Source organism: Schistocerca serialis, chromosome 5, assembly GCF_023864345.2.
Source record: "Schistocerca serialis cubense isolate TAMUIC-IGC-003099 chromosome 5, iqSchSeri2.2, whole genome shotgun sequence".
Lineage (NCBI taxonomy): Eukaryota > Metazoa > Arthropoda > Insecta > Orthoptera > Acrididae > Schistocerca > Schistocerca serialis.
The window spans coordinates 204,879,216-204,894,828 of record NC_064642.1 but is presented as its reverse complement, the minus strand read 5'-3'; the positions used below and the strand labels follow the sequence as shown (position 1 = coordinate 204,894,828).

General features: G+C 39.5%; 1 protein-coding gene across 1 annotated transcript in view; it reads right to left on the bottom strand.

Annotated features, from left to right (window-relative positions):
- The window catches only part of LOC126481456 (uncharacterized), a 156,640-nt gene that overhangs the window by 36,422 nt on the left and 104,605 nt on the right, over nt 1–15,613 (bottom strand). Inside the window, exons 4-8 of the mRNA XM_050105227.1 lie at nt 7,753–7,919; nt 7,572–7,654; nt 4,499–4,615; nt 3,901–3,987; nt 592–702 (exon numbers count right to left, since the gene is read on the bottom strand). Of these exons, the coding sequence (XP_049961184.1) occupies nt 592–702; nt 3,901–3,987; nt 4,499–4,615; nt 7,572–7,654; nt 7,753–7,919 (565 nt within the window). The remainder of the gene's footprint in view (nt 1–591; nt 703–3,900; nt 3,988–4,498; nt 4,616–7,571; nt 7,655–7,752; nt 7,920–15,613) is intronic.

Sequence of the window (15,613 nt, the reverse complement as noted above, 5' to 3'; positions counted from 1 at the left end):
GCCACAGACCCAGGTCATCACCAAGGCACTGTGCAAGCTGGTGGTGGCTCCACAATGGTGTGGGCTGTGTTAACATGGAAAGGACTGGGTTCTCTTGATGTTTGGCTACTTTGAGACCATTTGCAGCCATTGAGAGACTTCATGTTCCCAAACAATGATAGAATTTTCATGGATGACAATGCAACATGTCACCCGACCAAAACTGTTCGCAACTGGTTTTAAAAGCATTCTGGATGATTCAAGCAACTGATGCGGGCAACCAGATTGCCTGGCATGAACCCCATCAAACACTTATGGGAGATAGTCGAGAGGTCAGTCTGCGCACAAAATCCTGCACTGGCAACATTTTTGCAGTTATGGATGGCTAGAGAGGCAGCACGGCTCAACATTTTTGCAGGGGACTTCCAACGACTTGTTGAGTCCATGACACATCAAGTTGCTGCACTACGCAGGGCAAAATGAGGTCCTACACAATGTTAGAGGACATCCCTTGACTTTTTTCACCTCAGTGTAGTACATTCAATGTTTGAAGTAAATGCTTGTAATGAATAATAAAATGTCTGTAGTAACAAGCTAATTTAATAATCATACCAAATGTAGCCTCATCTCGAAGAGGTGGCAGAGTGTTTTCATATGGAGGAGGTTGTGGTGGTGCAGATGGTCTGTTGCATGGTATCTGCTCTCCAAGAGAAGGCTTCCATCCTGTAATGATGAGCAACAAGTTACTCCCACCATACTGCCAATCCCATGTTCTCAATTGTGTTTTACTTTAGGCATGTGTGTTCACAATTGCCACTCACTAGCAGCATATAATAAGAGCACATACATTTGCTACGTAGCAAGCAAAACCAAATATGGATGTTTTCAACAGAAACAATAATAAAGTATCTGGTAGTAGGGCTATTATTATGGTCCTAAGCTACACAAGACATGAAGTTGAAATTTATATAGCACATCCTTAAGGATGTGGAACTTGTCATAAAATTAAGTTAAATAACATATATTTCATAAAAAGAAAGGAATGATTAAGTTGTTTCCACAGATCATAAATAAAATAGTCATCATGGATGGGGACTAGTTCAAAAAATTGGAAATATTTCATTTAAGAGTTCAAACAAACTTGTGACAAATATGTAGATGCATGTACAAGGATGTGTATCAAATGGAAAGCATTTGCTACTTCTTTACTTTCATGACATTATTATACTAAAGATGTACGGAATCAGAACTGGGGAGGAGGAAAAAAAAAAAAAAAAAAAAACACTTAGGCATCAAGGAGGAGTTGTGAGACAAACGAAAGTTGGTAGGTGTGTTTCTACATCTGAAAGATAATGTCTATTCAAATTTCGTGCCAGGTGTATAAGAGTGACACAAATAGTGCATATCAGGTCTGCTTCAAACACACACTGCAATGGTTGTGAGCATTAGTAATTTGGGACTGGACATGGTGAGTTGATGTTAGTCAAGAACAGCTTTCATGTGACAAAGACGCAGTTATCACCATTTCACAGAGCTTGGACGAGATCGTGCAATGGGCTTTGAAATGCTGGATGTTCCTTCTGCGATACTGCAAAAAGGGTTGGCAGGAATGTAGCCCCTATGCAAGATTGCTGGCAGCAGTGGTCACAAGAATGTACAGTCAGAAGAAGACCGGGCTCCGAACAGCCATGTGACACTACTGAGGGGGAAGACCATCATGTACAGTGACTGCTCTGGCACATCTTACTGCTTCTGTAACAGCATTTTGAGCAGCAGTTGCAAATAAACTCTTACAAGCTGGTCATTTCAAGGACAGCTCCAAGCCAGATTCCCTGTAGTGTTCAGGGAAACCACCAACATTTGCAAATTCAGTGCTGTCAAGTGAGAGAGCATTAGAGGGCAGATTGGATGTGTCTTGTGTTTTCTGATGAAAAATGGTTCTGCTTTGGTGCCAATGATGGCCATGTGCTGGTTAGGAAAATGCCAGCTGAGGGCCTGCAACCAACCTGTCTGCAAGCACACTGGAACTAGACCTGGAGTTACTGTCTGTGGCACGATTTTGTATGATAGCAGGAACACACTCGTCGCTATCCCGTGCACCCTGATTGCAAATTTGTACGTAAGTCTGGTGATTCTACCTGCTGTGCTGCCATTCATGAACAGTATTCTAGGGGGTGTTTTCCAACAGGATAATGCTCACCCACACGATGCTGTTTTAACCCAAAATACTCTACAGAATGTCGATATGCTGCCTTGGCCTGTTAGATCACCAGATCTGTCTCCAATGGAGCACGTATGAGATATCACCAGAAGACAACTCTAGTGTCATTCACAACCTGTATTGACTGACCAATTGCAACAGGCATGGAACACCATCCCACAAACTGACATCTGGTGTCTGTACAATGCAATGCATGCATGTCTGCATGCTTGCATTCAACATTGTGCCTATTACACCAGTTATTAATGCAATAGCTCTTCACATTTGAAATGGCATATCTCATGATTACATTAACCTGTGATCTTACTATGTTAATCACTCACATACATTACCTAGATGAATGTATTCCCAAAATTTCAACACTCTAAATTTATTTATTTATTTATTTGGTTTTGTGATTTTACATTTTCATGAACAATTAGTCATGAATAAATTCTTTTGGCTCCTCTTAAACTGAAGATTAGCAGTTAAACTTTGAAAGGTGTGTTATTGAAATTTTATTTTTCTGAATAATATACAGCTTACTAAACTAGTACGACTTTGATTACTAATGTAGCTTAATCTTGTTTCTAGTGGCTATAACAAGTTGTATTGGATTACATTACTTCTCGGAGCAGTCTTCTAAGTGTCAATGCATAACCTGCCTCCCACAGAGAGAAGTTGTGTTAAAAGTTAAGTAGCATGTGTTACTTTACAAGCCTTCAAACAGCTAATGCAAAGATTTATGAAGTTCGGAAATACTTGCCACACCCTCTTCTTGCTGTCCAATTATTCTTCAAGCCTCTGGCCTTTTGAGTAAATGCTGTAATGTTCTCAGCAGACTGTCAACATTTGAAGAGCGGTAGAGCCACATATTTGCACTGAATTGCATACTGACATTGGTGAATCCACTACAAGCATCCTGGCCCTGGAGTCAGACTGAGGACTTTGAGCTGGACTAATCAGTGACATGATGAATCATGCTATTGATAGGCTCCATCTAGTATCTGTCTAGGTCACAGTATTCAAAGACAGTCTGATGTAGACTGTCCAGTTTACATTGTGGCAGCACTTAATCAGAAACTGCTCCATTTAAGAGGGGAAAGAGATCACTGGACTTCTACTCAACAGTCACTTTCCAGTGAGAGGCATCTGCTAGGCCAGCAGAGCAGAATGTGAGATCAGTAGTGCAGATGACAACCATTACATGACTGAAGTGCATGTTATCACCAAAAACATATTGAGAAGACATAGCTTTTGACACAATTGCACTACCCCAGGGCAGGTTGCCATAGACCCCTCCCCCTCCCCATACATTATATGCAACACAATCTCCAACAAAAAAGAATAGTTAGCATTGCTCTAAAGTAAAGTTTCAGAGACTCTTTGTATATAGCTCTGTGGGCACAAAATCTCAAGCTGTTGGACATTTATTCCTTATGAGAAACTTTATTCTGATTTGTCTGAATTTCCTTGTTAGTCAGAACACAGGAAAAACTAGAAGTCAACAAGTAAAACATACCTTTCATCTTTAGAAAATTTTGAAAACTGGAAGTCTTGGCATTATTAAACGACTCAAAGAGGAAGAAGGAATACAACAATACAACATACGACAAAGATCTTAGAAGTCAACATCATAGCTTAGACAAGTAAATATTTCTTAATTCAAGACCAAATTAAAGCATTAGCTTTTCTGGTGTTTGTCAGAATTACATATTTACCATTTGTATTTCCCAACAGTGGTGACATGCCATTTCCAGACCCAGCATTGAGTGTTTCTTGCATGTTTTGAACTGCTTGATCAGCACCTATTCAAAATGGTAAAAATTTCATGTAATACAGATTGTATTGAAATTATTGTACCTTCAACTTCAGGGAGCTACCTGGTTTTCACTTACACACTACATGGATACCAGATTACCTATTCTTCTTGTATGATGACAACACATGAATCTCCTAATAGATTGTGTGTCAAAGATGACTGATTTTCATGAAATTGACAGTTTTTCAAAAGTCCTGCATCCAAATTTCAACAGATTAATGTCTAAGTATTTTTCTCGTAAGAAACATTACAACTAAATTAAATCTGATAATCATCTCACTCGACCAATCACTAAATCATACAGGTTTTTATAATCATACTGAATAACCTGAACTGAAATAAGTCTTCAAATTTTTGGATAGGAGAGGCAAGTAAGAGACTTTCAAGTAGAGGTATATAACACAATATTTTACTTGAAAACAAAATACATCAAACAAAAATCTATCTTAATTAGATATTTAGCATACAATATCTGACCAACCAAACAGGCTGCTTACCTCTGTACCTCATTTTCCTCCATCTATGTATGAGATAACCAGCAACTATCACCACAATTGTAACAATAACACCACCTATGATAAGCATTGTTGTATAATCCACTGATGGTGCAGTACCTGAAAAACAATTACACAATTATTAACTATCTTTTTAATGCAAAATGAATTATGACAATGCATGTTTGTAAACGAGCATTTTGTCATTCCTATATAATGAAATTAGTGACAGTCAGCAAAAACAAAACCACATTCTGATAATAGGGCTTCAACAATTTTATGGGTATGACAAAAAAATAGTAAACAAATGGAATGAAAAATTGATATGCAGATAAGTCAATGAAAACCAGAAGTGCAATTTTCCACCACTGATCCTGACCTAATAACTAAATGTCTATTCAGAGTCAATGTGCTTACTGCCTTTATATTAATTTTTTTCTATCATTTTTGTCCAATGTACTGCACTACATCAAGTTTTGTTTTTCCTTTTTAGTTTTGACTTTACAAAAATAAATGTTTCTTGCAGACAATATATTCATAAAAAATAATTTACAATGATCAAAGCCTGTAACATGCTACGGTTTAAGAAAACTGTCTACAATGAATCATCAAAATGTCTTAGAGCTACCAGAGCTGGCAGTCAAGTGTGCGTGAGGTGTGCTTGTTTGTGTGAATGAACAGAGTGTGAATGAACAGAGTGTGAGTGTGAGTGTGATTTTCTTTTTCTGATGAATGCTGTAGCCAAAAGCTAATGACTTTCAACTGTGTCTGCAACTTTATGTTTCAACTTTACAGTAAGCAGTACTCTATCTTTTCCTTTCTCCTTAGTAGTTGATAATCCAAGCTGGAGTTTCCATTGTTTGATTCCCCAAGTTTAATCCCTTACATGTCCTTACTTGTTTTGCAATCTTCCCCCCCCCCCCCCCCCCCCCACCCCCCACACACACATCATCGATCAGTGGTATGTCTCGCAACTAATAGTAAAATATTTAACTTTGTAGTTAAATGAAAACCACATACCTATCTACTTCAGCACTACAAAAGTGTGTGGCTAACAATTTATTTTAATTTCCAATGTTATGGCTACTCTTCTGCTGTGATTCTTCAATTCAAAATTATCTTGAGCAAGACATAAATGGACAAAAATGTTCAATCTCCCATTAATATTTTGACAATTTTATCACATTCTATTGAGATCTTCAACTTTTGACAAAACTCACTTTGTAAAAAGGCACCAGAAAACTGCATAACTTTCATCTCAGCATGTACCTCATTTATGTTTACAGGAGTGGACAAGGTAAAACCACACACAAGAGTATGTGATTTTGCCTCAGTGTGAAGGTTACACGTACAGGAGGAAAAAAATCAATTATGGTACATTAGGCACAGGAAAAATTCTCCATTGTGGCAGTACTCTATGATAAAAAAGACAGATTGCAATCTAGTGCAGCCGGTCCACACAAGCTCGTCTAACTGTACTCACTCAATCCACTAACAGATCACTGTAAGTTGCTCATCCTATCCACCCCCAGTTGCCGTTTCTTACACACTCATTCAACCTAACACATTGTCATTACCTCTCTGTGTGTCTCTGTTATTGTCTCCTGTGTCACAGTCACAGTCCCCTTCATTCAGTCCTACTACTACAGTCTCCTATCACTGTCACACTCTCCATATTGCTCTCTCTTACTGCTAATTTAATTCCTTCCTTCCTACTGCTACTGTCTCTTCTCACTGTTACTATTCATGCTCTGAGCCTGTACTGTAGGACCATGAAGATAAGATATGAGAAATTAGGGCTCATACGGAGGCATATTGACAGTCTTTTTCCCTCACTGTATTTGCGAGCAGAACAGGAAAGGAAATAACTTGTTCTGGTACAGAGTACCCTTTGCCACGCACTGTATGGTGGCTTGCGGAGTATCGATGTAGGTGTAGATGTAGATAGTGACACTAAGATGATCCTTCTGTTGGGTATACAAGTGGCCCCTAGCTCAAGGGCTACCTAAATAATTGACCCTACCTTTTTATCACCAACAGAATCCAAGATACGAGCACCAGAAAATCCCGTTTTTATGTGCAGCATTTCGAAACATTAAGTACGTGCGCTGTCGCATACCAATAGAAGAAATAAAGCTGCTCATCAAGTAGGCAAAGTTGGCAGCAGTGGCACCCAAGATTAAAATGTAAGTACAAACTTACATTGGACAAGGACAATTTTACTCCTCCCATCAGTTCATATCTTTTAACCATTGTGCAAACCTTGTCAGTTCCAAATATCCAGAATGCTGATGAGACGTAGATACAGATCAAAAATTTGGCTAAGCAGACTAAAATTAAAAATAAATGCAAAAAAAAAAAAAAAACAGATGTACCAGTTCAAGAACAAAGTTTGTAACTCATCACCATAAAATAAGCACTTCTAGTGAAATTGGCCTGTAAAAATTCATCTTAAATTTAAAACTTCAGGGTTGCCCACAAAGAACCTTTCATGGAACTTTGAGATCAACTGTCAAGTAGTAAACGTACTTTTATAGTTTGATGTTCCTCGATTGTGAACCTGTTGTATTATATAAAGCTCTAATATGTAGTAGAAAGCAGCTGCAAGTAGGATTTACTTCAGGATTGGAAATACAGAAAAACTGTACTGTGGCTATATAGCTTCAGTGGAAAGCTACATGGTGAACACAATTCCAAGTATAAAATTTTGTACCTGTTTAATTCGCAGTTTCCTCTTTGAACTACTACTAGTTGGCACACTTGGCCTAAAGAGTTATTCCAACACTCTCTCTTTTGTGTATTATTTATTATTACATTTTCTTTTCTTTCTTGTTGTCCCCTGCCCCTGTTTTTTTTTTTTTTAATTCGCAACTTTCCTTGGCCACATATTGTGACTTTTGTTTCAGCAAGAGACTACATTTACTTGGCAAAACAAAAGTCTTGTGTGAATTATGGTGCCGTGTCGTTAACAGTCAACACAGTCAAGGATTACAGGAAAAAAGACAACAAAAAAAGGAGATACTTAAAAATTTCAGAACTTATGACAGCTATACAAACAACTACAATGTGGTCTTACCAGGTATCAGTTCAGAAGCAGGCTTTTCCATAATCCTGCAGTAATCCCTCTCATTGCCATTTGTTAGAATCTCTGCTTCATAGCTAAGGGAAAAAATTGAAAACGATCAAAAACTATGGTAACACTGAAACACTGTTGACACAATAAGAGAGTTGCACTTGGAGCTGTGGTGCACACTCACCCATCAATGCACTCTCCACATTCACTAGGTTCCCTTGCACATATCTTCTTTGCATTTGGTTTCCTGTAGTATAATGCACAGTTATAACAATCAACACAACTTCTCATTTTATAGCAGAACATATTTTCTGAGCATTCATGGTCTTCTTCACAACCAGGATGAGCTAACTGCAATAAAGATAGACGAAATTACAGCAAAATTCGAAATCTAAGAATGGCAACATCAAAATGAGAGTATCCAGAAACTGTACGAAGGAGAAAAGCAAATCAGTTACTAAACACTTAAGATGCTGTAAAGCAAAAACCACACTTCCTTAAAACATCAAGTCAATAGGGCAACCAGCATTATTTCAGATTTGTTCTCAAGCTAAGTGCTCTAACCAAGTGCCGATTGAGGACGTTTATTAGTAATAGCATCATTTTCCCCATAATTATTTGAAGAAAGAATAAATATTACTAAATGCATTCAATTATTTAATTGTATGAATACAATAGAGGGAAACATTCCATGCAGGAAAAATATATTTACAAACAAAGATGATGTGACTTACCATACGAAAGCGCTGGCAGGTCGATAGATACACAAACAAACACATACATACACACAAAATTCAAGCTTTCGCAACCAATGGTTGCTTCGTCAGGAAAGAGGGAAGGAGAGGGAAAGATGAAAGGATGTGGGTTTTAAGGGAGATGGTAAGGAGTCATTCCAATCCCGGAAGTGGAAAGACTTACCTCAGGGGGAAAAAAGGACATGTATACACTCTCTCGCGTGCACACACACATATCCATCTGCACAGACACAAGCAGACATTTGTAAAGGCAAAGAGTTTGGGCAGAGATGTCAGTCGAGGCCGAAGTACAGAGGCAAAGATGTTGTTGAAAGACAGGTGCGGTATGAGCGGCGGCAACTTGAAATTAGTGGAGATTGAGGCCTGGCGGATAACGAGAAGAGAGGATATACTGAAGGGCAAGTTCCCATCTCCGGAGTTCTGACAGGCTGGTGTTAGTGGGAAGTATCCAGATAACCCGGACGGTGTAACACTGTGCCAAGATGTGCTGGCCGTGCACCAAGGCATCTTTAGCCACAGGGTGATCCTCATTACCAACAAACACTGTCTGCCTGTGTCCATTCATGTGAATGGACAGTTTGTTGCTGGTCATTCCCACAGAGAAAGCTTGGTCATTCCCACATAGAAAGCTTCACAGTGTAGGCCAGCACTTTTGTATGGTAAGTCACATCATCTTTGTTTTTAAATATATTTTTCTCGCGTGGAATGTTTCCCTCTATTATGTTCATATCATTCATTTGAACCCAGCAATTACGTTTGTTATTGTCACTGTTGCATTTCGAAATCTTTTCTGTCGTCTTAATTTCTCTTTCTGTTTTTGCCAGTAGGTTCACTTTGTATTCACCTTCTCCTTTTTACCGTAATCTACTATACAATTTTATCCCGCCTATATACACTCAATAATACGTAACCCACTTCCAAACCATAACCAAAAAAATTTTTTTTCCGCTTTCAACACTACCGCTGCTATAAAATCCACCGCTTCTAGTTTACAAACAGTTCCTTTCACCTATTAAACAACCATTTCGGCTATTTCCAGAATGAGATTTTCACTCTGCAGTGGAGTGTGCGCTGATATGAAACTTCCTGGCAGATTAAAACTGTGTGCCTGACTGAGACTCGAACTCGGGACCTTTGCCTTTCGCGGGCAAGTGCTTTGCCATCTGAGCCACCGAAGCACAGCTCACGCCCGGTCCTCACAGCTTTACTTCTGCCAGTATCTCGTCTCCTACCTTCCAAACTTTATAGAAGCTCTCCTGTGAACCTTGCAGAACTAGCACTCCTGAAAGAAAGGATACTGCGGAGACATGGCTTAGCCACTGCCTGGGGGATGTTTCCAGAATGAGATTTTCACTCTGCAGAGGAGTGTGCACTGATATGAAACTTCCTGGCAGATTAAAACTGTGTGCCCGACCGAGACTCGAGACGAGATACTGACAGAAGTAAAGTTGTGAGGACCGGGCGTGAGTTGTGCTTCGGTAGCTCAGATGGTAGAGCACTTGCCCGCGAAAGGCAAAGGTCCCGAGTTCGAGTCTCAGTCGGGCACACAGTTTTAATCTGCCAGGAAGTTTCATTACGGCTAGTTCTAATAACTTTCGCTTTATTTCCATTTCCATTTTTCCCACATCATTGATCATTTTTAGCCGCTTCCCACAGGTTTGAACATCATTATTTCTTCGTCAGACAATTGTTAGCCTCATACTCATAATCTGCCACCACAAAACCACTCCTTTTAATACATTTACACGTAGTTTTTTCGAAATTTTCCCGAATTTCTCCACCCGTTAACTTGTTTTGGCGGCAACACAACCACCTAACCTTTATGCACATCGTTGCCTACCAACCCAAGTTCACCACAGGATCAACAGAGCCCAGCTTTTACCAACACTTTTTCGCCTTTTTTCACACCAGATCTCCAGTTGCTTTCTGGTTCACCTTTATCTCTCCCCATATATATATTTTTCATTTTCATTTCGGCCTGATGTTACACTTTCCACCTTCTAATACCATGTCACCCTCACAACACCCCCACAACGACCCCATTAAGTGTTATTTACATTCCCTCTGCAAACATGCCTTCGCCCTAACCAGATTACGCTCCCATATTTTATTTTCCCAGGCTTGTCTGACATTTGGCTTGTGACAGGATACTTTCCCGGACTGGATCAGACTCTGAATGTGGCTCTCCAGCAGGGATACGACTTCCTCAAATCCTGCCCTGAAATGAGATCCATCCTTCATGACATCCTCCCCACTCCACCAAGAGTGTCTTTCCGCCGTCCACCTAACCTTCGTAACCTCTTAGTTCATCCCTATGAAATCCCCAAACCACCTTCCTTACCCTCTGGCTCCACCCGTGTAACCGCCCCCGGTGTAAAACCTGTCCAATGCACCCTCCCACCACCACCTACTCCAGTCCTGTAACCCGGAAGGTGTACACGATCAAAGGCAGAGCCACGTGTGAAAGCACCCAGGTGATTTACCAACTGACCTGCCTACACTGTGAAGCTTTCTATGTGGGAATGACCAGCAACAAACTGTCCATTCGCATGAATGGACAAAGGCAGACAGTGTTTGTTGGTAATGAGGATCACCCTGTGGCTAAACGTGCCTTGGTGCACGGCCAGCACATCTTGGCACAGTGTTACACCGTCCAGGTTATCTGGATACTTCCCACTAACACCAACCTGTCAGAACTCCGGAGATGGGAACTTGCCCTTCAGTATATCCTCTCTTCTCGTTATCCGCCAGGCCTCAACCTCCGCTAATTTCAAGTTGCCGCCGCTCATACCTCACCTGTCTTTCAACAACATCTTTGCCTGTGTACTTCCGCCTCGACTGACATCTCTGCCCAAACCCTTTGCCTTTACAAATGTCTGCTTGTGTCTGTGTATGTGTGGATGGATATGTGTGTGTGTGCGCGCGAGAGTGTATACCTGTCCTTTTTTCCTCCTGAGGTAAGTCTTTCCGCTCCCGGGATTGGAATGACTCCTTACCATCTCCCTTAAAACCCACATCCTTTCATCTTTCCCTCTCCTTCCCTCTTTCCTGACGAAGCAACCATTGGTTGCGAAAGCTTGAATTTTGTGTGTATGTATGTGTTTGTTTGTGTATCTATTGACCTGCCAGCGCTTTCGTATGGTAAGTCACATCATCTTTGTTTTTAAATACAATTATTTAATTGGATAGATAAAAAATCTACTCACCAAGTGGCGGCAGAAAACACACATAATAGACTGTTGTGAATGACAAGCTTTCAGAGCCAGTGGCTCCTTCTTCATGCAGAAGGGTTGAAGAGGAAGGAAGAAGGGTGACTGTAAAGGACTGGAGAGGTCTAGGAAAAGGGGTAGATTCTGGGAAAATCACCCAGAACTGCGGGTCAGGGGAGACTTACTGTACGGAATGTGAAGGAAAGACTGAGTGTTGGGGACTTATCAGACAAAACTTAAAAACCTGAGAGCTTAAAGGTGGAAGACAGGGATTACTACTAAAACATCATACACGAGTTAATACAAGTAAGAAGCTAAGTGCATTGTACTTAACAGAGATGGGAGGGGGCAGTGAAAAATAGACAGGGAAGACAACGAAAGGTGTAGAAAACTAAAATGGAGTGAAGCAGGCCAGACACCAGTTTCTCAGAACACCACAGGTGGGAACTAGCACAATATGTCCTTGGTTCTTGCCACCCACCTGGCCTTAATTTATATTAATTTCTTCCATCTCAGCTTTTCTTCACTGTAACTACTCTGCTTCACTCCATTTTAGTTTTCTACATCTTTCATTGTATTTCCCATCTACTTTTCACCGCCCCCTCCCACCTCTGTTATGTACAACGCACTTAGCTTACTCACTCTCATTAACTCATGCACTATGTTTTAGTAGTAATCTCTGTCTTGAATATTACCCTGTCTTACACCTTTAAGCTCCCAGGTTTTCAAATCGCATCCAATGCAGTCTCCAATAATCAGTCTTTCTTTCTCATCCCGTACGGTAAGTCTCTCCTAACCTGCAGTTCTGGGTGACTTTCCCAAAATCGACCCCCTTTCCTAGACATCTCCAATCCTTTCCCATCACCCTTCTTCCTTCCCCTTCAACCCTTCTGCCTGAAGAAGGAGCCATTGGCTCCAAAAGCTTGCCAGTCACAACAGTCTTATGTGTGTGTTCTGCTGCCACTTGGTGAGAAGATTTTATATCTATCCAATTACATAATTTTATCAATAATTGATTGTTTTCATTGTTAAATACATTCAATGAGATACAATTTTCTTCACTAAACATGTTAGTAAAATCAGTATCCGGTAGCCCAGGACATCAGAAGTAACTTATGTACAGATTTGGCAAAACAAAAGAAGCAACATCCAGAAAGAGAAACAAAAGTCAATTTTAAACTACAGTGAATTAAATAAACAGAAATAACAATCTTTAAGAGACACAACCAGTCAGATGACAGTGGATGAGCCAAAAAAGTTATGTGACTGGAAAATTTCAAGATTTGAGAAACTATTGGTGGAAATAGTATCAAAACTACAGTACAGATACAGACATCTGCAGTTTACAATGATTATGGAGATTAATTTCCCACAGATAACTGAAGAACTAATAAAGATTATTAATCCACTGCAGCAGCAACAGAACTTAAAAGTTGTGAAGCAGCAGTTTGAGGTAAGATAATTCACTTTAAAAAAAGGCAGACAGAAAAAATAATGTGTAACTATGTAGCTGACAGCAAATCAACAGACAGGTACAAGACATGAAAATAGATATATATTTCATATGTGGGGTTATTTAATCTAGAACAAAAATGGAAAGGAATGGGAGGACACCTTTATTTTTACAGGATTAGGCAGGAATATCATGCAGGACCTATAGAAGATAGAGACATAGAAATGTGTATGTAGTGAGAATGAGTCTGCATGGAAATAATAAATTGAGTGTTATGTACTCTGATGTACCAATTATCTTTGAAGATAATATGGATGTACGCAGCATTTTAGAGCATTTTATCTACTTTTGTATGTTCACTGTCTTGTGTTTAAGTGTCCATTTACTGGAAAAATAAAATTCTTAATATAAGCTATTTTCACTTCATTACAGTCCATCCAACAGTTTGGGGGCCCAGTAAATCATATTGGGTTACAGGGGTAGCCTCTGAAGTGAGTTCAATTGCATTGAAGGTTTTTCACCTGTCAGGTGAAAAAAAGGTGAAAGCTGTGTCGAATGAAGTTTTTCAGCATCCAGAAATTTCACATAAGTAATTTTCATTCATGAAAATATCAAATGGAAAGTATCTTTTGCACAGAAGAAATTGCTGGATGTTGTTGATGGAAGTAAAGCATGGGCAGTTGAAGGGAAAGATGTACAGAACTTATGGCATGCAATTGTAAAAACAATGCTTTTTATTTTATCTGGTATGCAATTTGACCAGCTGCAAACTTATGTTATGTGCTTGAGCAAATAGTATATGGAACTGACTTATGATAAGTCTTGATCACCAATAAGAAATAAAAAGTTCTTTCATTAAAAAATATCACTCAGTGATAAATACTGTGCAACATATTAGTAAGGTTGAAGTATTACAATAGTCTCTTGCAGATCATGCTCAACCACTGGGTTGGTTGGTTGTTGGGAGTTAAAGGGATCAAAATGCGAGGACATCAGTCCCTTCATCCTATGTGCACTGAACCAGAACCATTGGCAGATATGGCTGAGACTGACAAAGTTGTAGATGGAAATATGGTGCACTTGCTGTGGCTTGGTACTACTGTAACAAAAGCAGGCTAACTTTTGCTGCCTTAATAACAAGATTACTGCAAGAAGGCTAACATTTGTCAGAGAGCACAGAAACAAAACATGTAAGTCAGTGTTCACAATGCAATCACGGCAAAAGTTGTCAAGTAAGAAGAATGTTGAGAGCTATTATTGTCAGCAGAAAGGTCATTATAAGGCTTAATACAATGCAAGGATGTTCAATTTGTTCAGAGAAAGTCAAGAACCTAGACATCAAGTTTTAAGTGGCTACTAATTTTGATAATGTTTGACTTGCTTATAGTGCTGCATCAAAACATATTACTTTATATAAGGGATAGATTCCATTATTTAAAGCACTGGAGAAGTTCAAAATTCTTGTTCAGATAGGAGGTAATTCAGTTGTCTACACTAAAGATGAGGTGTCATCCAAAGAGCGAGATGCCAAGGCCAGATTGGTATCTCACAATGAAGCCACAACCAAGCTTAGTTGTTGCCAGATGCAGTGACAAATGAGTGGAGTCATCATAGACATGCCTAGAAAAGTTTCCATACACCACCCCATCAGTACACTTGCTTATGTATGAGCACAGCATCACTGAGTCACTCTGCAATCACTGAAGATAACAACATTGTCTCTCTACTGAGTTTGCAGTGCAGTAGTTGTATTAGGCAAAACTCGGCATAAATTTTTATTGTCAATTGCACTCAGTGAGAGGAGACTAGTATCTTTTTCTGTATCATGTGATACATTAATGCTCAGTAACAGTAATAAATACTCATATTCCAGTGGAAATATGTTATATCAAGAGCTACAAATTTCGTCTTGTTCATAATCAAGTGATCAAATACTTTGTATGTGTTACAGTATGACCTCTGCCTCCTACAGGAGTAAAGTTAAGAACCTGACACTGTACTAATGAGTTATTTCACCCAGTACAACAGGTGGTATTGGACCACTCGAGTTAAGTGCATTAGTAAATGGGGTACAGGAACATTGTCAAGTGGAGGATACATTATATGCACATGGTTTGAGAAAAATATTGTTATGGGGAGCAGCAGCCAAAAATCAGATTTAACAAGAATGAAATTGTGGAATTTGGTGAGGGGCCACTGGTAACTGATACAAAAGCTGAAAATCCATGTTACAGACTGTTGTTTTGTATTGAACATATTGAACAAGGAAATTGCGAATCATCTGTGCATATTTGTTATGGCACAATGGGTTGGAATATATTAACTCCATGAATCATATACATGGAAGAATCCTGGAGATACTAGAAGGTATCAGATAGATTATATAATGGTAGGACAGATTTAGGAACCAGGTTTTAAATTGTACGATATTTCCAGGGGCAGACGTGGACTCTGACCACAATCTGTTGGTTATGAACTGTAGATTAAAACTGAAGAAACTGCAAAAAAGTGGGAATTTAAGGAGATGGGTCCTGGATAAACTGACTACAACAGAGGTTGTACAGAGTTTCAGGGAGAGCATAAGGGAACAATTGACAGGAATGGGGGAAAGAAGTACAGTAGAAGAAG